The following is a 21,713-nucleotide window of genomic DNA, read 5'->3' on the forward strand; positions in this document are numbered from 1 at the left end:
CAAAACATTAGGCACTTTTTAAAAAGTATAATATATATATAGATGTATTTATTTATGTAGCTTTCATCAACATATGTATACTATATACTTTTTTAGTATGTACCTTTCTACTATTTCACATTTGTATAACAATTTCCATAAGTTTATGTTAAGGAAAAAGAAACAAATGTAATCTTGATTGGCTATATTCTTCTACCTCAGCGAACCCTGTTGTGTTGGTTTGGACCAGTAGTCTTTTGGCACACATTAGTATTGGATAGCAACAACTGGACAGGATGACAAAGAGTTAATGATGATTTGATGGGTTTGCCTTCACCTCTGTTACTCCTCTTCCAGTGAGAAAGGTCAGTAGGGAAACATACTGTTGCCAACCAATCCCACCATGGTTAGTTAGGACAGTGGTGCTCAACCCCAGGAGCAATGTCCAGATGAAAATGGATCATTAACATTCTGAAAGAAAAGAGGAAATATAGATGTTAACAAACAAATCATAACAAAACCGACAAGGAGAGGTCTGGATCTAGGATTTACACCTCCGTAGCCTAATGGGAAAATCTCTTTCTTTGTCTCCATCTCTCTCACATATGGCTGTAGCTGTAATGTCAATCAATAGAATGTGTTTCTTGTCTTCCTCGCTGTCTGTACACAGGTCATTTAACAATGCTACTAGAAAAATTTTCAGTCTGAGAGTGAGCTAGACTGAATCCCCCCTCTCCCCCACCCATTTCATTATGTGACATTTTTGAAAGCCGCAACAAATAATTATATTTTTGTCTTGGATTTAGCATTACAAAAGCATGGGTTTTGAAAGATAAATTAACATTACATCTGTGAGTGTATCACTGAAGTAACGCAGGTTTAATTAACACATAAATTGCACACAGCACAATAGAACATTCAGGAAGAAAAGAAAATCCTCACAGGGCCATTGTGACGAATGATCTCACATGGAAGTGTTTAAGTGGATGTTTGTGGGCATCACTGTAGAGTAAGTAGAACGACACAGAAGGATATCAGGGTTCTGCTTGGGAACAACCAGCCTGGGGATGAGGATTGGAGCCAAACAGGGCAAACGGGAGTAAACACTAAACCCAAACACAAAACAAGGGGCGCTTGGCATGCTTGGGCAGTGTTTCAGTGGTGGCAACAACACAACACATTCCACTCCTGCTACACTAGATATGAGTCAACAATAAACAACAGCAGACCCCTTATAATGTGGTCAAATCAAATAATTATACATTTTGAAAATAACAAAATATTTGTAGAGTCTGAAGAAACAGTTTTTAAACAGGGTAGCCTACGGTCACTCACTACTCATCTCCAGCACAAGAAGCACAGACAAAAGACCTCATGAATAAACCTCAGATCGGAGTGATTCTGGTCTGTTCTGCCCACCAGCCACATCTGTCTCCTCCACTGTTACAGTTAATGCTTCTGTAGTTCCCTCAGTCAGCGCTGGAAACTCTCAACACAAGCACTTGTGTAAAGAGCTGAAACAAGGACTTCTCCTTCCTTCTTACCACACTCCTCAAGAGTTCTCAGCACTCTTCTCTCTCTAATTCCTGTTGACAACAACGTGTAACACGCGGGATATGAACCCAGGTCTCCCACAGGAGCAACCAACATCTTAGACCATTAGACCAAGAGGAAATTCCCTGTTGGCTCGAGGGCAGACACTGGTTTCGAAGTTTGCAGGCATAGCTACCTAAACTAGTGACCATGTCCAACTCATGTCCACTACAAAATCATCTGCATTCTGTTGCCATAATTCAATATTTCAACATCCACAACTAAATACAAATCATTCAGCCCCAACTATTCATATCTCAACTTGACGGCAGTAAAGAAAATGTCAATGACAATACATAACCCTCTCTCGTCTCCTGCATCATCCTCTATTCCAATGCAGGCTTTGTTCCCTTTAAAAAAAAACACATCCAGTCAATGGATCATGTACTCTGGAATCCATCTCTATAAAACATACAAACACAACATCTTACGGTATTTGCCATGTGAAAGCCTATAGACAACAAGACACCCACACATTAACACAAACACCTGGCGACAGTCCTGACCCCTCCACCTCCACCCATGTGAAATGGCTCATTACCAGCAGACAAATCAATTGGCTTCGCTCTCTGAACGCCCACTTGTGAAAATGAGAGACTCTCTTTATACAACCCTCAGCCTGGCAGGCAGCTATACAACCCTCAGCCTGGCAGACAGCTCAACACTTCTTCTCACAGACCGGAATCCAAGCTGCACATCAGACATGGCTGAGAGCTTTAGGGTGAAAACAAGGAACCATAGATCAAGTGTATTTGGCTGGCTGAGAGTTGAATGTTGCACTGAGAGGAGTAACCACTTTATGTTTGGTGATTGTTGTTACCACACAAGAGCTGTGTGGGCTGTTTAATCACACACTAAAGGATAAGCACCTTGGGGTTGATGAAATGGCTTCATAACAAGGAGGAGATGAAGAAGAAAGTGTGAAAATAGGTTGTGAAGGTGAAAACAGCCTGGGTAGAACAGGGTGGGTGGGGGCGGAAGGATCAGAATAAAAACAACACTTTCAGTGGCATCACTAAGGAAACGAAGCGAATAGGACTTCCTTTGACGTAAGCAAAATCAAAGAACCAAAAATACCTGTCTCCTTTCTCCAGGCTCTGTAACATACTGCACATGCTGCTGACACAGGGCTCAGGAGTAATTATTTGACATACGCTGACAGCAAACAATCTCTACCACAGGTAATGAAGACCACTGACACTGGTCAGGGCCCAGGGGATGACATGGTTCTACACACAGCCTGCTGACCACCAGACATGTCATAGTTTATGGTTCAACTTCAGTCATCCGGTTCTAAAGGATGATATCATGTAACCTAACCTGTATTCCACAGTTCTTTATACACGGCTTACGGTACGTCACCCTAAAGGGTCTCCTTGACCTGAGAAGTAGTCATTAATTATACCAGCAGTAAACACTCTAGAAAATGGTGTCCTTGCAACAGTAACAATAGCATTTATAAAGGCAATCATCATGTAAAACAGCTAAGAGGGTAAAGGTTACAACAAAACCAGAATTAAGAATTCATTAATTGTATTTGGGTAGAATTAAGGGGGAGGTAAATATTGTGTGTATTTCTCTCCCTCCCCAATCGAATACCTGTGTAATCCAGAGGTGGTGGGGCCAGGGTAGGCCTTTATCAGGTTGTATAAACTAAAACAGTCCTAGTTTATCACACACAGCATCTGCTGTGTTATTAGGCTATTCATGCTAATACTTTTACATAATAGTTGGGTGCCAGTGCCACTCCTATCTACTGCAACCCCTATACAATGGAAGCCATTATTTCTCCAGTCATCATTGGGCTACATTTTAGCTTTCATAAGCCAGCAAAATCCATTGTCTAGACAACGTCTGAGAACATCCTGATCTCAGAGCATTTCGTACTATTATGTACGTAAATCCGTGACTCTCCATTTAATATGCTATGTTACGTTTCGTATGATATGTGTTACTTTGTGAATGTCCATCACCCATTTCATATGATATGTTACGAATGACAATTCGTATTATATGTTACGAATTTGCAAAATGTATCATATGTTACAAATTCTAGCTAGCTGGCTAATGTTACCTAGGCTATGGGTTAGGGGTTAGGGTTAAGTTTAGGAGTTAGATTAAAGGGGTTAAAGTTAAGGTTAGGGGAAGGGTTAGTTAAAAGGGTTAAGGTTGTGGGAAGGGTTAGCTAACGTGATAATTAGTTGCAAAGTTGCTAATTAGCTAAAATGCTAAAGTTATCCACGATGAGATTTGAACACACAACCTTTGGGTTGCTAGACATTTGCGTTATAAGTCCACCTATCCACCCCACTTTTGTTTTTTCTTAAGTAACCATCTGTTTTATGTGACCATATCAAACGTAACATATCATACTAATTTGAGTGTCCCGGATTTAAGTTTACTATGTTACGTGTATTCTAGGACACCAGGCTGCTCAGAGAAGGACAAAAAGGTGACAGGGTTTATTTGAGAAAGGAGTATTTGTGTTACATGCTTCCCTCTGTGTAAAAATGACTTTGCCCTTGTAAACTCTGATGGGGATATAAGATGTTTTTCCAACTCAAGGGAGGCAGAAGTCATTAAGTAAGGATGCCAGCCAACACCTCAACTCTGAACCTCAACCCTGCAATTTTTTGTAGAATTCTTTTTACTTCAATTTATTTAGTAAATATTTTCTTAACTCTTATTTTTCTTGGTTAAGGGCTTGTAAGGAAGTAAGGAAGCATTTCACAGTGCATGTGTAAAATTTGATTTGAATAAATTGTGTGCAGGAAATGTACTCCATCACAGAGAATAACAAAGATTTCGGTAACACTTTATCTGACACCCAGCGTCATAACAGAATGCCAAGAGTGTGTAAAGCTGTCATCAAGTCAAAGGGTGGCTACTTTGAAGAATCTAATATAAAATATATTTTGATTTGTTTAACACTTTTTTGGCTACTACATGATTCCATATGTTATTTCATAGTTTTGATGTCTTCACTATTATTCTACAATGTAGAAAATAGTAAAAAAATAAAGAAAAATCCTAGAATGAGTAGGTGTGTCCAAACATTTGACTGGTACTGTATATATTTTTTTTTATTGACCATATTAAATTATTATTGTAATTACGCACACATTGATGTCAGACAATGTACCCCAATGCTCTGTTGCTGATGACTGGGATGAATGCAGGAGCAGATTTAAGGAGCAGGACAAGACACCCTCTTTTTGACTGATGACTGACATAAGGGCATGTACGTGATAGGCCTATCTGGCTTATATGATTATGACGGTCATAATGCTTCTTGACAGTGTCATAAAGTGTATTTTCTTCAAGTTATTTAAAATTTGATGACTGTAAAGAATTCATTACAACAACAACAAAGGATTTAAGAAACAAACTTTCAAACAAAACGAAACTTCTTGGCAGGGAAAAAACGAATTTGAATAAATGTGGGTTTTGACACTTATGTAGGTGTCATAACCAGCCATAAAGTTACACAATATATGTCACAATAGGTGTAAATATATGGATCATGACAGTGTTATGACCATATTATGACAGGTTATGACAAGTTGTCAGCTGTTAAGACATATTATGACATGATTATGACCGTGTTATGACACTGGGTGTCAAGTAAAGTGTTACCAAGATTTCTACTACAGAATAACAAAGACTTTCTACTAGTAATCAAAACATGATTTGGATTCCTAACATACCCATTTCTGTGTGCTTTGAGTGATAAAACAGAGAGAGAACAGGTGTTGAGTACCTTTACCTTTCCCATCTTTCCTGCTGCTCTGGTGAAGTGCCCTCAGCTCCTCTGATTTGTAGAAATCAATACTGGCGTAGCCAGGGTTGTTCCCCAAACCAGTCATGTCTCCCATCATGACTCCCCCACCTGCCCCATTGTGGACTGAAGCGAAGATGTTATGGGGGGCAGTGGCTCCCCCCTCCAGTTCATTCTGAGAGCCTTCCTTATTAATGGCCAGGTCCAGATCAATGTAGTTAAGGCCTTGTTTAGCAGACCCAGAGGATGAAGCCTGGGCTGCGGCTGCATCTGCCTGGGCATTCTCCCATGGTGAACCCCTCTCCAGTCCTCCTTGTCGATGAGGTGCTGCTGTCTGGGCACTCTCCAAGAGCAAGGAGCCTGAGGAGGACAGCTGGAGGGGGAGAGGAGGAGGAGTAATGATGAATGTCTCCGAGCGGTGGCGTCTCCGTCCCAGTTGGTCGCCCCTGCCAATCCTGTCTCTGGCCAGCCTGCTGCTCTGGTTCTGGTCAGGAGATGAGTAGGATCTTGCTGAGGGGAAGTCCAAGCCTGATTCCTGCTCCATTGATGAAGCTTGGGCAGCATGCATGGCGGGTGCTGCAGGGTTAGGCTCTGAAACTATGCTGAAGGCCATCTCTGTGTAGTTTGTATATGAAGTGGGTAAGAATGTTGGCACTGCTGCCCTATGCCCACCTACATTGCACTCTGCTGCCCTAGGAGAGGGCCTACTACGGGCCACAACTGGGGGCTTGGGGGCAATAGCTGGGGGCGGGCAAAAAGGTGATTTAACAGGGGTCCCAGTGGAGGGGCAAGGGGAGTTTCCCATCCCCAAATCCATGTTGACGTACTCAGTAGAGGCAGCCAAGGCAGCGGAGGTGGCCAGCGGTGCAGAGAAGCTGCGGGGGAGGTTGGTGGCGCCACCGTGGCAGAGTGCTGGACGGTGCCAGGGCCTCTGGGTTCCATGGGTCACTGACAGTCCGTGCTCTGGCCCCCACTGGCCCCCTCTTCTACCCCCCACGTCACCACCCCTGAACACTATGCTGACGTACTCCCCAGGGCTCTGAGGCTCTGTGGGGAAGAGGTTCTCCTTAACCCTGGGCAAGGTGTTAGCTTTAGACATGTCCACAGACACACTGAGGGGACGAGGCTTCCTCTGCTGGCCCCCTGGGCCATGCGACACACGTTTCTGCTGATAGGATCCATCCTTAGAGCGTGCTCCCCCGTTCCTGAACCCTGGCCCCGTTCTTGTTAGTCGTAGCCCTCCCCCAGCTGCCACTGACATGGGCCGATCCTCCAGGCTCTCACTGCTAGCTGAGCTGGAAGAGAAGGAGGAAGAGGAGAGGGAGAGTTGACAGCCTCCTGCAGTGCCAACTGTGGCTGTGTTCCTCTTGCTGTAGCCCACTTGTCCACCCCGATTTCCAGCACTGGCTTGGTCACTATGACCCCCCTCCTTCCTTTTCCCTTGATCCAAGTCATCCTCAAAGCGTGTGGAGAGCGTGTGTTTGTAGGATCGTGGCAGAGAGAAGTAGGAGTAGACCATCTTGTGTTGTAGCGGGTTCTGTTCAGGTTGTGAGGGGGGTGTGCTGCAAGCCGAGCGGATGCTGATAGGAGACATGTTCATGTAGTCACTGCCAGCCCGGCTCTCCATGCTTCCCCTGCTCCCCCATATGGCCATTCCATGCATGTCTGGGGAGCAGCTGCTGTTGGGGGACATGACCATGTAGCCCTCTGAGACAGGCAGACTGATGTGCTGGGGGGGGGACACACTGCTGTTGGGGGTCATGGCCATGTACTCATCATCAGCCCCAGGCTGGGTGCTGACGTCAGACACGGCCACAGACAGGGAGAGGGAAAAAGGAGGAGCCGTCACTCCAGGTAACATGGACATGTAGCCCCTGTCCACTGGTCCCCCTCCTCCTCCCGCCTCTCCTCGGACCACATCAACCCTCACCTGGGTCTCCCCAACGACGGCCCCTGCTTCCAAGCCCCCTGCTGCGAAGCCTCCTGATCCGCGCCGCCGTGACACAAAGGCGTCCCTGCTAACACTCCGTGACATGACGGCGTACTCTTGGTCCGTATCCTCCTCTTCCTCCTTCCTGCGAGGGGCCAGGCGTTCGTGGGCAGTCAGGGGCAGGGAGGCCCTCTTGCTGAGGAGTCTGCGCTCTGCCTCACACTCCCTGCTGGAGGAGCGCCGCAGCATCCTGCGGCCCTGAGGACGCTGATGGGACCCAGGGAGGCTCTCTCTCTGGCCCATCACTATGTAGCTGGAAGAGCCCTCTCCATGAGCATGGTGTCCCATTCCACCATTGGACCCTCCAGGTAGACTGGGGACCAGTAGGGAGTGCTCTCCAGGGCTGGAGCCATACTCGTCTGAGGAGCCGTAGTCACTAGGGGAACACGACACAGATACTCTCTGAGGGACGCGGGTGTAAGAACAGATCGCTACACCTCCCGTTGCCCCTCCGACTAGTCCACACTCTGAGCCATGACCAGAGCTGGAGGAGAGGCTTGGGGCTGGGGAGGTGGCTGGGTTGGGGGTGTAGCGGGCCAGGCTGAGAGTGATCTTAGCTGGGGTTGGAGCTCTGGTGGGCTTAGGTCTTAGGGTGGGTGTAGTGGAACAAGATCCGTTCAGGCTGGGACTGGAGCTTGTCCATGCCCCTCTGGCTCCACCTCCACCCTCCTCCGTCCTTCCCCCGATGCTGGCTGTGCGTGCCCTGGGGAACCCGTGGCGTGGCGTGGGTGAAGTGCTGGTGCAGTGTGCACCACCTGCTCCAGGGGTCTCAGTCCGGGCTCGTCTGCCAAAGCCCACCTGGCTGGGGGGCAGATTGGGGTGGTGGCGGCGGGTGGGGACACTGATGGGGTTGGAGGCGGTGCCCCCGCCGCCTGTAGCGCCCACAGATTGAGACTTACTGCGCTGGCGGAACTCCTCACTCAGAGCCTTCATGGCCTCCAGCAGAGTCTCATGCATGTTCTGGGCCACCACCGAGTCCTCCACCTGCATCCAGAACTCCCCAGGCCCCGTCATGGCTGAGCGGCCCACCTCGATGAAGAAGAAGTTCTCTGAGTGGCCGCAGCGACGCACGTTCATCAGTTGTAGGACCACGGCGGCCACGTCAGAGTTGAGCTTGACAAAGTTGACCGTCTTGTCGGTCAGGCACAGACGGTGGATGCCCACTAGGTTTCGGGCCTGGCCAAGCCCTTTAGGCCACACCTTGACCTGCCACACCTCCTTGAAGGTGGGGCCTGGAGGAGAGGGGAGTCCACACTCTCCACCGCTACCACAGTCCTCTGGGTTTTTACCTGCAAATAATCACAATGAAGACACATCTCAATCAACAACAAGACAGAAAACTATGCAAATAGATATAGAGACAGAGAAAGCCAGACATATAAAGGAAATAGAATTGACAATATTCGGAGGAATCATGGGGTAGCACAAGATGAGAGTTGACAGTCAGGAGACAAAAATATTGTATACAATATTCATATATTATCTATTATCAAGGTTAGAGTGACCGTCAGTTGTAGCACATTCAGCACATTTAGACACTCTGAACTCTGACTGGCTTAAATATGTGATGAGCCTCATCATTCATGCATGCAGGTTTTGTTTCATGAATGCATTCATAATAAACATTAATTGAAGACTATGGTGTAACAAAAACACTCATGTAACAAAAAACTATCCAGCTGCATGATGGATTAGAGCGTGTGGTGGATTGACATTTGATAGTGTGTGAATAAGGCCTTTCTTCAACACCATTTCTTTAAAAAATATTATTGGGTTGGTACAATAAAGACTGTTAATAATCATGAAAATGATCAATCTTTATAACCTACACCGTGTAAATACTCTGTAACTACAGATTATTACAAAAGGTAGCCTAGCGGTTAAGATCCTTGGGCCAGTAACTGAAAGGTTGCTGGTTCGAATCCCTGAGCCCACAAGGTGAAAAATATGTCGATGTGCCCTTGAGCAAGGTACTTAACCCTAGTGGCTCGAGAAAGAAGAGAGACAGCTAAATTACTAAAAATGTCAAATGTAAATATAAAATACTGACCATCGCATTGTAAATCCAGACGTGTTTCATTTAGCAACATTATTGCTCCCCTGAAGAAACCCACATCTACACCTAGGCCTACTGTTTCATTTGTGTAAAGGCTGTAGTCTATAGACGTTAATGACATTGGCCTATAGAAATTTTAAAAATACCATAACTAGAGGTGTAAAATAAAAAAGATAGAATTTTGAGGAAATGTTGTGCAAATAATACAAATTATATATGCAATAAAATATAGCCACATTATTACAATCATTATTAAGATTATTGATTCCATATTACTACTGAAACGATAGCAGGGTTGGCGTTAGTGTTACAGCATAACAACCTAAACACGAGGGAAACCGATAGAAACCAGTTTTCCAATGAAAGCACGCAGACGCTGCGGCTTTCCTCCCTGCCAGGCAACGCCATAGCACAGAAATGTAGGTTACGCGCACGACATGCAGAGGGACGTGTCGAAAAACAAAAACAGAGAGCACTCGGGTACATGGCTGCGTCCTCTGCAGTATACGCTTTGAATGATGTTGTGCTGCAGCCTATTTGGTCGCGAATACGAAGAAGAAATCCTATTGGTTCATGCACGTTGCAATAATTGTGTAGGCTAACATGCAGCAAAATGAAAATGGTCAAAAATATTGGTTAATATACCAATAAATGAATCAGATAAGCTACTGCTCAGACACACCGCATGCAGCAGTGGTCCACCACCTCTCTTGAACTGATATGCAGCTGTTCATTGCATAGGCCTATATGTAATATTTATAATAGCAATATCCTGTATTTAATGTACTATACGCCTAATTTCTACAAAGAGCATCAGACGTATGATGTGCAATAAAAAATAAATAACATGCTATCGCGTTACAGATCTGAATGTCAAATGGATGTCAATCCAGAATGGCTAGCTAGACCAACACTGGCCAATGCAGACTAAATGTGCAAGGGGAATATTGGGCATAGTAAACCCTTGTATGACTTACATTTCCACTGAAGGTCCAACATGGCCTGGTACCATTCATTCTGGACATCCTCACTGTCTGCTGCAATGGCAAAGCTCTCCCCGCGGGTATACATCACTATCATGTGCTTGTTCTTGGAATCTGCCCGCTTGTTGATGTTGAAGCAAGTCTCCAGATTCAGTGCTTTTTTCGGGACAGGTGACTTGCTTCGGAATTTCTTCTCGTTCTCATAATATTCTAGACGGGCAGGGCCCTCTTCCGAGGTTTCCCTCAAAACGAAAAATCGCCGGTGCATAGATTTCTGCTTACGGAGATAGCCGCTTTTCCGAACGTCCTCGTAGCTCTGCTGCTGTTGTAGCAGTACTGCTGCATGGTTCTCCATTACTAGACAGGTCTCTTGTTTTGCTTGCATAAAATCTCCCCACTAAAACGAGGAGGCTATTAATTAATTATAGCTACATTCCTCTTCTCCTTCTCATATTATCCATAGAGTGAAGCATCCAACGTGCGTGCCCCGGAATAAGCGAGCTAATTTGAACAAGTATTATTTATATAAAATCAGCTTTTCCCCTCGTCTGCGTGCACATGCGGCGAGCGACGTCTGCACACTGCTCCCTATAGCCAACCTATGCTGCTTGCTGGAGTACTAGGACTACTCCTACTCAGTCTATTTACTGTAGCCTGACCTACTACTCTGCATGGACTCTCACATTGATGCGCCTCTATGCATGTTCATTTACTGCACAGTGATAGCCTGTTATCGCATGTTTCACCATCGATGGACTGATCAATAAATATCCATACGTTAGCCAATAGGCTAAGTCCTATAATTAGCCTGTTTATGTGTTACAGAAGTGTACCTCTTAACTAGCCAGAAAGAGAAAATAAGAGCAGTCATCTACGGACTATATTTTTGCTAGCCATATCACTCAATTTCTATCCCAACATTTTTTATTAAATTATTCAATGCGGAATCCCTTCTCCTGAGCATTGACATATTTATCCAATCATGCTTTCTTCAGAGCGTTTGCGACACCCGTTGGTCACTCCCTGTATGAGTTTATATTTTTGCACATTTTGTGGGCTATGCATCAAGCAGACTGCATTGATCTGCCCGGGAGAAGCTACAGGCAATACCAACAGTATCCCTTTTTGGGCGCATAAGTAAACATTCAGCACCATGGACAGCACCGCGGTCAGCGCTGAAAGCAAAAAGATTAACGCTGATTCAGCAACCACATCCGTGAACAGCGCTACAGTCAACTTTTCAACACCACCTCCGTTATTAACAGCGCTGCAGTCAACTCTTCAGCACCATGACTGTGAACAGCGCCGTGGTCAGCGCTTCAGCACCACATCTGCGGACAGGGCCACAGTCAATTACTCAGCACCTTGCCACAGAGTTTCAAACCACATACACAGTTTACAGCAGGTATAAAGGTGCAGCGAAATGCTTATGTGCTATCTTCCTCAACAATACATTAATCAACAATAACAATAAAAATAGTCAAGTAAAAAGTAACAAGTAGTAGAAGTAATAGAAGAGCTAGTATGCATAGTAATAACGCTTTATTTACACTATTTACAAATACACTAAAAGTATGAGGACACCCCTTCAAGTTAATGGATTCAGCAATTTCAGCCACAGGTGTTGCTGACAGGTGTATAAAATCGAGCACACAGCAATTCAATCTCCATAGACAAACATTGGCAGTATAATGGCCCATTCTGAAGAGCTCAGTGACTTTCAGCATGGCATTGTCATAGGATGCCACCTTTCCAACAAGTCAGTTCGTCAAATTTCTTCCGTACTAGAGCTGCCCTGTTAAGTGCTGTTATTATGAAGTGGAAATGTCTAGGAGCAACAACGGCTCAGCCGCGAAGCGCTAGGCCACATAAGCTCACAGAGCGGGACCGCAGAGTGCTGCATCGCGTAGCGCGTATAAATCGTCTGTCCTCGGTTGCAAAACTCACTACCAAGTTCCAAACTGCCTCTGGAATCAACATCAGCACAATAGCTGTTCGTCGGGAGCTTCATGAAATGGGTTTCCATGGCCGAGCAGCCGCACACAAGCCTAAGATCACCATGTGCAATGCCAAGCGTCGGCTGGAGTGGTGTAAAGCTTGTTGCCATTGGACTCTGGAGCAGTGGAAATACGTTCTCTTGAGTGATGAATCACACTTCACCATCTGGCAGTCCTACGGACGAATCTGGGTTTGGCGGCTGCCAGGAGAACGCTACCTGCCCCAATGAATTTGGAGGAGGAATAATGGTCTGGGGCTGTTTTTCATGGTTCAGGCTCCTTAGTTCCAGTGAAGGGAAATCTTAACGCTACAGCATACAATGACATTCTAGACGATTCTGTGCCTCCAACTTTGTGGCAACAGTTTGGGGAAGGCCCTTTCCTGTTTCATCATGACAATGCCCCTTGCACAAAGCGAGGTCCATACAGAAGTGGTTTGTCGAGATCGGTGTGGAAGAACTTGACTGGCCTGCACAGAGCCCTGACCTCAACCCAATCAAACACCTTGTGGATAAATTGGAATGCCGACTGCAAACCAGGTCTAATCGCCCAACATCAGTGCCCGACCTCGCTAATGCTCTTGTGGTTGAATGGAAGCAAGTCCCTGCAGCATTGTTCCAACATTTATTGGGCAGCCTTCCCATAAGAGGGGAAGCTGTTTTAGCATCAAAGGGGGGACCAACTCCATATTAATACCCATGATTTTGGAATGAGATGTTCCGCGAACAGGTGTCCACATACTTTTGGTAATGTAGTGTACTAAGTGTGTCGTGGAATCAATAGTATATAATAGAATAGCAGCATTGACTGTGTGTGTGTGTTTATGGGTGTTTGTGTATGTGTGTAAGGTTGTGTGTAAGAGTTGGGTGTGTGTGTAGTCAGTGCAAATAATTTCTAAGCTGCTGATAGTCTCTTCGATGCAAATAGTCTGTGCAGGTCTAAGGTGCAGGTCTGTGCAGAGAGACAGCTAGGTTTAGTCTGATGGCCTCCTACGGCCTGGTGGTAGGAGCTGTCTCTGAGCCTTTTGGTCTGCGACCCGATACTCCGATACCTCTTGCCAGATGGTAACCGAGTGAACAGTCCGCGGCTTGGGTGACTGGAGTCCTTGACTGTCTTTTGGGCCTTCCTCAGACACCGCCTGGTGTAGATGTTCTGGAGGGCATGTCGCTCGCCCCCAGTGATGTATTGTGCCGTCCGCACCATCCTCCGTAGGACCTTCTGGTTGAAGACGGTGCATTTGTCATACCAGGCGATAATACAGCCGCTCAAAATGCTCTCGATTGTGCAGTTGTAGAAATTCTTTAGTATCCGAGGGCCCATACCAAATTTCTTCAGGCGCCTGAGATTGAAGAGGCGCTGTGGCGCCTTCTTCACCATGCTGGTGGTGTGATTGGACCATGTCAGGTTCTCTGATGTGCCCGCCGAGGAGCTTTTGACCCTCATCACTGCAACCCTGTTGATGACAGTAGGGGCGCGCTCCTCTCCATTTCCTGAAGTCTACAATCAGCACCTTGGTTTTGCTGACCTTGAGGTAAAGGCTGTAGAGGCTCTAACCTCCTCACTGTAGGCGCTTGTCGCCGTTGAAGATCAGGCCCACCACCATTGTGTCGTCGGCAAACTTAATGATGGTGTTGGAGTCAAATCAAATCTTATTGGTCACATACACATGGCTAGTAGATGTTATTGCGAGTGTAGCGAAATGCATGGCCATGCAGTCATGAGTGTACAGGGAGAAGAGGAGAGGAATGAGCAAGCACCCCTGAGGGGCCCCCCGTGTTGAACGTCAGTATGGTGGAGGTGTTGTTGAGTCTCAGCAGACCCGACAGACCAGACTTAGTTAAGCATAGCACTTGGGTGATGCTTAGAGGAAGCAGCTCCACAGTAATTTGTTTCTGTGTTTTGGGGACATTTTACAACTCAAACTATGGATTTTATCCAAGAGGCTACAAGATGTTCCTATTCCCATGAAGAGGGCCAAAGGATTATTACCACTACCTCATTGCTAGATGAGATGACAGCCACAGAGAATACTGGAATGGACTTCAACAAGGCTTACAGAGGCTTGCAACACCTTATAGAGAAAGACACCAAACTTGACCTCAATTCTATCACCTTGTCTGACTATTGGATGAAAGGCCTAATCCCCAGAGGACTCCGTATTATGACGTTTCCAGCTAATGAAGCACAAGGTAAAACTGAATTTAGAGATAAATGGGAGGCTATTCTCAACAAGTGTTCTTTTGACCTAATGCTACTTCTAATATAATAATCTAAAAAGGACAGACAAGTAGTCCAAACAGAAATTGAAGAAGTAAAAAGGAAAATCACAGAACACAGTGACAATTCTAACAAAGCACAATGTGATGAGATCTTGAAAGAGAAAGTAGACACATTCACTCTGACATTGAAGCAAGATAAGCTAAGAAAATTTAGAAGAGATGAAGTAGACTATAGACATGGCAAGGTCTTTGCCTGGAGAAAACCAACGCGCAACAATTCAGAATCACATCCGCAGAGGAAGCCTAGATCTATTTCTTTCAACTTTACGAGCAGTGACGATGAGGATCACCCCAGAAACTCAGAGGCCAGCTCCTCCCAAGATTTTTTCGATCAGGAAGAGGGGTCACGCAGGTTCCTCAACAAGAGAGGGAGAGGACGCCGAAGAGGCCAACATGGAGGAGGAGGAAGAAATCAAGACTATCCAACCACACAGAGCAGGACCAGAACAAGGCTGTGATCAACATTTCTGGAGAACCCCTTTCTGATGATTGTGTAAGGATATTGTCTAAAGGACTGTCCTTTGCCCCCACATACTCAACTAATGAATTCAATACAAAGATTGACCTATTTCGTTTCTACAGGAATCTACATCTGAAGGCCTGGTACAAGCAAAACATCTCTCCAACTACAGACGCCAGTGTCTCAGGTCAGGCAGTTTCTGTGCCCTCAAAAACACCTTTTAAGCCCAAGTCCACTTTTTGTCCCATCGTCCAGAATGCCACACTAAATACATTTGCCAAGAAGGTGAATTTTGATGTGGAGAATCTGTTTAAGGGTAAAATTGACTCCAACCAAACACAACGTCATCTTTCTAAAGACAGAGAGGGATGCAATTGAATCATTGTACAAAAATGAACGGATTGTGGTTAAAAAAGCAGACAAAGGTGGCGCTACAGTAGTGTGGAGTAAAGACAAATATGTGACAGAAGCCTACCGTCAATTAGACAATGATGAATTCTATCAATCTCTTACCTTCAACCCTACAGAGGACCTAAAAACTGAATTGAAAGGGATCCTCACAGAAGCTAAGGAGAATGGCTACATTTCAGACAACGAGTTCAAATTTATTTTCAATGGCAGTCCGCATATGGCTTCTTTTTATCTTCTTCCAAATGTCCACAGGAATGTTGAAAACCCCCCAGGTAGACCAGTCATTAGTGGTAATGAAAGTCTGACAGAACCCATCTCTAAGTACATTGATTACTTTATTCACTTCTTATGGCTGCAGGGGCAGTATTGAGTAGCTTGGATGAAAGGTGCACAGAGGTGCCCATAGTAAACTGCCTGCTCCTCAGTCCCAGTTGCTAATATATGCATATTATTATTAGTATTGGATAGAAAACACTCTGAAGTTTCTAAAACTGTTTGAATTATGTCTGTGAGTATAACAGAACTCATATGGCAGGCAAAAACCTGAGAAGTTCCACTTCCTGTTTGGATTTTTTCTTAGGTGGCAGATTTTCAACCAAGCTCTCATTGAAATTACAGCGAGATATTGATGAGTTTTCACTTCCTACGGCTTCCACTAGATGTCAACAGTCAATAGAACTTTGTCTGATGACTCTAATGTGAAGGGGGGCCGAAGGAGACAGGAATTAGTCACCACTGCCACGAGCTGACCATGCTTTCACCATGCGCGTTCACATGAGGAGGACCTCCGTTCCACCGCTCATCTGAAGTCAATCTAATTCTCAGGTTGGAACGTTATTCAAGATGTATGTTAACAACATTCTAAAGATTGATTCAGTACATCGTTTGACATGTTTCTACTGACTGTTACGGAACTTTTGGACATTTCGTCACGTTATAGTGGACGCGCTTTGTGACTTTGGAATTGTTTACCAAACGCGCTAACCAAAGTAGCTAATTGGACATAAATAACGGACATTATCGAACAAATCAAGCATTTATTGTGGACCTGGGATTCCTAGGACTGCATTCTGATGAAGTTCATCAAAGGTAAGGAAACATTTATCATGTATTTTCTGGTTTCTGTTGACTCCAAAATGGCGGCTAATTTTATTATATTTCTGAGCGCCGTCTCAGATTATTGCATGGGTTGCTTTTTCCGTAAAGTTTTTTTGAAATCTGACAGTGGTTGCATTAAGGAGAGGTATATCTATAATTCCATGTGTATAACTTGTATTATCATCTACGTTTATGATGAGTATTTCTGTTGAAACGATGTGGCTATGCAAAATCACTTGATGTTTTTGGAACTAGTGAATGTAACGTGCCAATGTAAACTCAGATTTTTTTATATAAATATGAACTTTATCAAACAAAACATGCATGTATTGTGTAACATGAAGTCCTATGAGTGTCATCTGATGAAGATAATCAAAGGTTAGTGATTCATTTTATCTCTATTTCTGCTTTTTGTGACTGCTATATTTCGCTGGAAAAATGGCTGTGCTTATTGTGGTTTGGTGGTGACCTAACATAATCGTTTGTAGTGCTTTCGCTGAAAAGCATATTTGAAATCGGACACTTTAGTGGGATTAACAACAAGATTGCCTTTAAAATGATATAAGACACATGTATGTTTGAGGAATTTTAATTATGAGATTTCTGTTGTTTGAATTTGGCGCCCTGCACTTTCACTGGCTGTTGTCATATCGATCCCGGTAGCAGGATGCAACCATAAGAAGTTAAGCCTTTTCTGACGTCACTCCCAGCCTATCTTCAAGATACCACAGATGTGTTGAACAAAATTAAGGAATTGAACAATACAGGTACAGCTTCCTTTTTAGTCACCGTGGATGTGGAGTCTCTATACACCACCATTGAACATGAACAAGGATTGGCAGCTATGCACAATTTCTTGAGGAACTGGCCTGAGACTTAGATGCCTCCTACAGAATTCATTGTCTCACTGACTGAATGGACTCTTAATCATAACATCTTTATCTTTCAGGGCCGTATTTTTAAACAGGTCAAAGAATGTGCCATGGGAGCTTGCTACAGCCCTTCCTAAGCTGGTTTGTACTTGGGTAAATGGGAAAATTACTTCATTTTGGATCCTTCTAATAACCATTTCTTTGACCGGATTATATGGTGGGGACGCTATATTGGTGATGTTTGCCTGTTTTGGTCTGGCTCAGAAGATTAATTTATTTCCTTCCACCAATACCTTAACAGCATTAACCCTAACATCAAACTAACTATGGAGTACAGCAAGGATAACATTCATTTTATGGACATCGACATCAGTAAAAATGACAAAGGTTGTTTGCACACATCAATCTTTAGGAAGCCTACAGATGGGAATACCATTCTGAGGGCAGACAGCTTTCACCCCAAAAGGCTAAAAGAGAACATTCCATATGGCCAATTCCAAAGAGTCCGCAGAATTTGCGATCGGGAAACAGACTACAGTGTCAAATCTGCTGAATTGGAGAATCGCTTCTTGAATCGGGACTACAGCGTTCAAGTCCTGAAAGATGCCGGTATAAGGGCTGGATTACATGACAGAGAGAACTTGTTGCGAAGGGGAGAGCCTCTTGATACATCAGAGAGAGTGTATTTTGTTACAAAATACAGCACTGAAGCAGAGAACGTTAAAAGAATCATTAAAAATAAGTGGGGAATCATCCAAAGTGATACGCTACTACACCAAGTCTTCCCTGAGCCACCAGTCATAAGCTTTAAGAGATGTCCTACCCTAAATGACAAATTAGTCCACAGTTATCTTCCTGGTGACTCTCAAAACACTTGTGTCATGACGTTTCCCTCTTTGGGTACAGCGAGCACCATCCCCCTCTCTCTGTCTCCTACACTCAGGCTGCTGCGACCTCAGGTCGTAAATTCCTGGAGGAGATTATCTCCTCATGGCCACAGTATAGAGAGAGAGGGAGTTTTTATAGAGAACAAAGGAATTTCTTACACCTCACAGAACTGGAGGTCCGAACAGTATTTATGTTCTGGAGAACGTATAAAAGATCGGTGAAGAATCCAGCTACGAACTGGTCCGTTTGGTACAATTTTGTGAAACTCATGAGAGACAATACGGCCACATTACCATAACGCTGTTTATACAATAGCCTCAGATATGAGGCTTACATCTAATTGTTGTATAAGATGAATGAGTGAGGATGATACGGTTTGTGAAATTGTGTAATGTGATTTTGGACTGTTTAATGAAGGAAACTCCAATTCCCTTTGGAGTTTAACTAAATCAGAGGACCGCCCATGAGCACAGTTATGGTCTTGCGTCCTGGGACAGGACCTTTTCTGCTCTTCCGAATAAAACCCCCACCCGGGTTTTCTATCACCAGACCAGCTTACCTCGATAATGAGAGGGCCAAGGTTTGAGAGGAGACCGAGCTTAAGGTTTGAGTAGATGGCTGAATATTTAAACCATACCACGTGGTTAAACTCTTAGACTATCGATACCGACAGAATAAGAACAAGTCTTTTATATTAATTACTAGTCTGCAGCTAGGAATTTGGTATCATTGAACGCGAAGACCGACAACCGCCGAAACATCTATGAGTTCCCGAATGAGTGAGCGTTCATGTGCAAAGGATTAGCATTTCAATTGTTATAATTATCAACTCTGTAGTGACTTCTCAGCTGAACCCCCACTCCCCTTTTGTCTAACAAGCCGCCATGCCGGTTTAGCCCACTAGGGCACATCTATCATTTCTTTGTAACCATCTACTTTGTTTGTTTGTGTGATGCATTTCTGTGAATTACTTAGTTAGTAAATAAATGATTTTAAGACAATTGATGTATGGATGACTCATAGTGAAGACTGGGTTCGTGCAGATAACCAACAATTTACGACGTTTGGAATGAGACTGACGTGAGGTAAATAGTAATTCATTAATTCAAAGACTAATTGATCAGATATTAAAACATCTGAAAGTTATATTAGGAATATTATAACTTTGTAATCTGAATATTTTCCTTGGTGCCCCGACTTCCTAGTTAATTACAGTTACATGATTAATCAGTTTAATCACGTAATAATAATTACAGAGAATTTTTGATAAAGATTAATCTTCAGTTTAATGATGCCAAAGACACGACACTTGGCTTGACCACAAACCCAAGGGCTCTTTTAAATGTAACCAGTGCAACCATTGCAGAAATATTGCATAGAAAAAGTATTTTGTTGACAGCTTCTAAAATGGAGTATCATGTCAAGCATTTCATTAACTGCAAAACCACTCATACCATCTATAGATTGGAATGTCCACAGTGCAACGTGTTCTACATTTGAAGGCGTCTCTTTGTCCGTCCAGACTGCTTAGCAGAACACAAGTACGCAATACGGATAGGCAATGAAGACTACCCCATGGCAAGGCACTACAAGTCCTTACACCATGGCAACCCTGCCTCCCTACAAGCTATGGGTATTGATCATGTTCCAGCCTCAATTAGAAAAGAGGAGCGTCTTAAACCAGTTAAACCAAAGGGAAAGTTTTGGGATTTACAAACTACAGGCCACTAAGTACCCTGGTTTAAATGAAGATATGGATTTACAAACTACAGGCCACTAAGTACCCTGGTTTAAGTGAAGATATGGATTTCTCACCCTTCCTGTAGGGTCGTGATAGGTCCATTTGCTGTCATCTAGTGGACATTTTGCTCAAATGCCCTCAGCTATGTTTAGACTGTTGTTGTTCATGTTTACTGTGATCTAGTGTAGTATGGAATATATTGCTTTCTTTTTGTTGACACTTCTCCCAGTCATATTTAAGGCTAGAACTACCTTTCTAGGCATCCTGATACTTCTAGCTTGGAGTTAAATTGTTTGGTAACATAGCTACAGTATTTCACTTTTTAATGTGTATAGTATTGCTTACTAGGTGTGTCCAATCAATTTTGTAACCACTCCCTCTTCAAATTAGGGCTAATTGGAAAAGCTGTTCAAAAGAGGACATTGTATTATTTCTTTGTACTCCCTGACGAAGGCCATGCACCCGAAACGCGTCGGATTTTTAAACTTTGTTTCTATTGAACATGCCATACAAATAAAGGCATTTTAATTAATTATATGAAGAGTGCCTTGGTCCTCCTTTCTTTTTGATGACCAATTTACCCCTTTTACCAAAGAGTACCTTCTGTCTACCAAAATGTACTATTGTGTACCTTAGTAGCACTTCCCTTCCTCTTCTTTCTACTAGACCAGACTGGGGTTTGGGAAGTCAATGGGAGAAGTGAAAAATGTATCCTAAATTGTACATTTTCTCAAATCTAAGACACAATCTAGATTTGAGTCAATGTCTTAAAGGAAAATTCCATTCCAAAACTATCTTTTGGTATTTGTTTCATTAGTCCATTGTTAATATTGTCTCAAAATGTTTGTTTTTTTTAAACATAAAAAAAAAGATAGAGGAAGATAAGTGTTTCCAATGACATTGGTGTGCATTGTGTGTTTTTAACCAATTATGAGTAGGCATTACCTACTAATTGGTTGATGATGTCATTGGAAACGCTTATCTTAAACGCACCATTTTCACATATGTCGATGTTGGGGTGGTGCTGGAGATTATGAATATGAAGTAGAACATTTTTGAAAATGTCCTTTAAGAATTGTAAAATTCTTTGCAATCACTAAAATACTGGGTAACATTACTGCAAGGTGTAAGGAAATTTGCAAGAAAACTCAAATGTGGATAATAACAACAACATCCTTAGGCCTACAAGCAGCAACAACAACTACATAAATTGCTCATCATCCTCCACATCAATCAATCATACAATCAATAATAGCATTTTGTCTAACAAAGGCATAAGACATTATGTAGATTTTTAAAAACCATACAGCCTTTAAAAGGGCATTAATCCCACATTTGTTTAACTCTTTCCCCACAATGATCAAACGAATAATGGTTTACTCACTAATTTAATCAGTAGACATCATTTCAAGCAGGGAAGGAAGGAAGGATGCATTTGGCAAACATGTATTCGAACAGGGCCATTTGATGTGAAATAGATGGCCAAGTAAGACTCAGCCCAGAGTTTAACATTGCGTTTGTTTTTCACATGACTTGATAAACACGTAACATTCATCGTGTACATTCTAAATTCGGAGTTTCTATTAAA

General features: G+C 43.6%; 1 protein-coding gene across 1 annotated transcript; it reads right to left on the reverse strand.

Moving 5' to 3' along the window:
- Window positions 1-442: 442 nt before the first annotated feature.
- On the reverse strand, window positions 443-10,734 carry si:ch211-284e13.4 (insulin receptor substrate 1-B). Its single transcript, XM_039006087.1, has 3 exons — window positions 10,374-10,734; window positions 5,339-8,629; window positions 443-450 (listed from the first exon to the last, which is right to left on the reverse strand). Exons 1-3 carry the CDS (start codon window positions 10,732-10,734, stop codon window positions 443-445), a joined length of 3,660 nt encoding a protein of 1,219 aa, XP_038862015.1.
- Window positions 10,735-21,713: the final 10,979 nt, after the last annotated feature.

The sequence above is a fragment of the Salvelinus namaycush genome, chromosome 12 (genome assembly GCF_016432855.1).
Source record: "Salvelinus namaycush isolate Seneca chromosome 12, SaNama_1.0, whole genome shotgun sequence".
In the NCBI taxonomy this organism is placed as follows: Eukaryota; Metazoa; Chordata; class Actinopteri; order Salmoniformes; family Salmonidae; genus Salvelinus; species Salvelinus namaycush.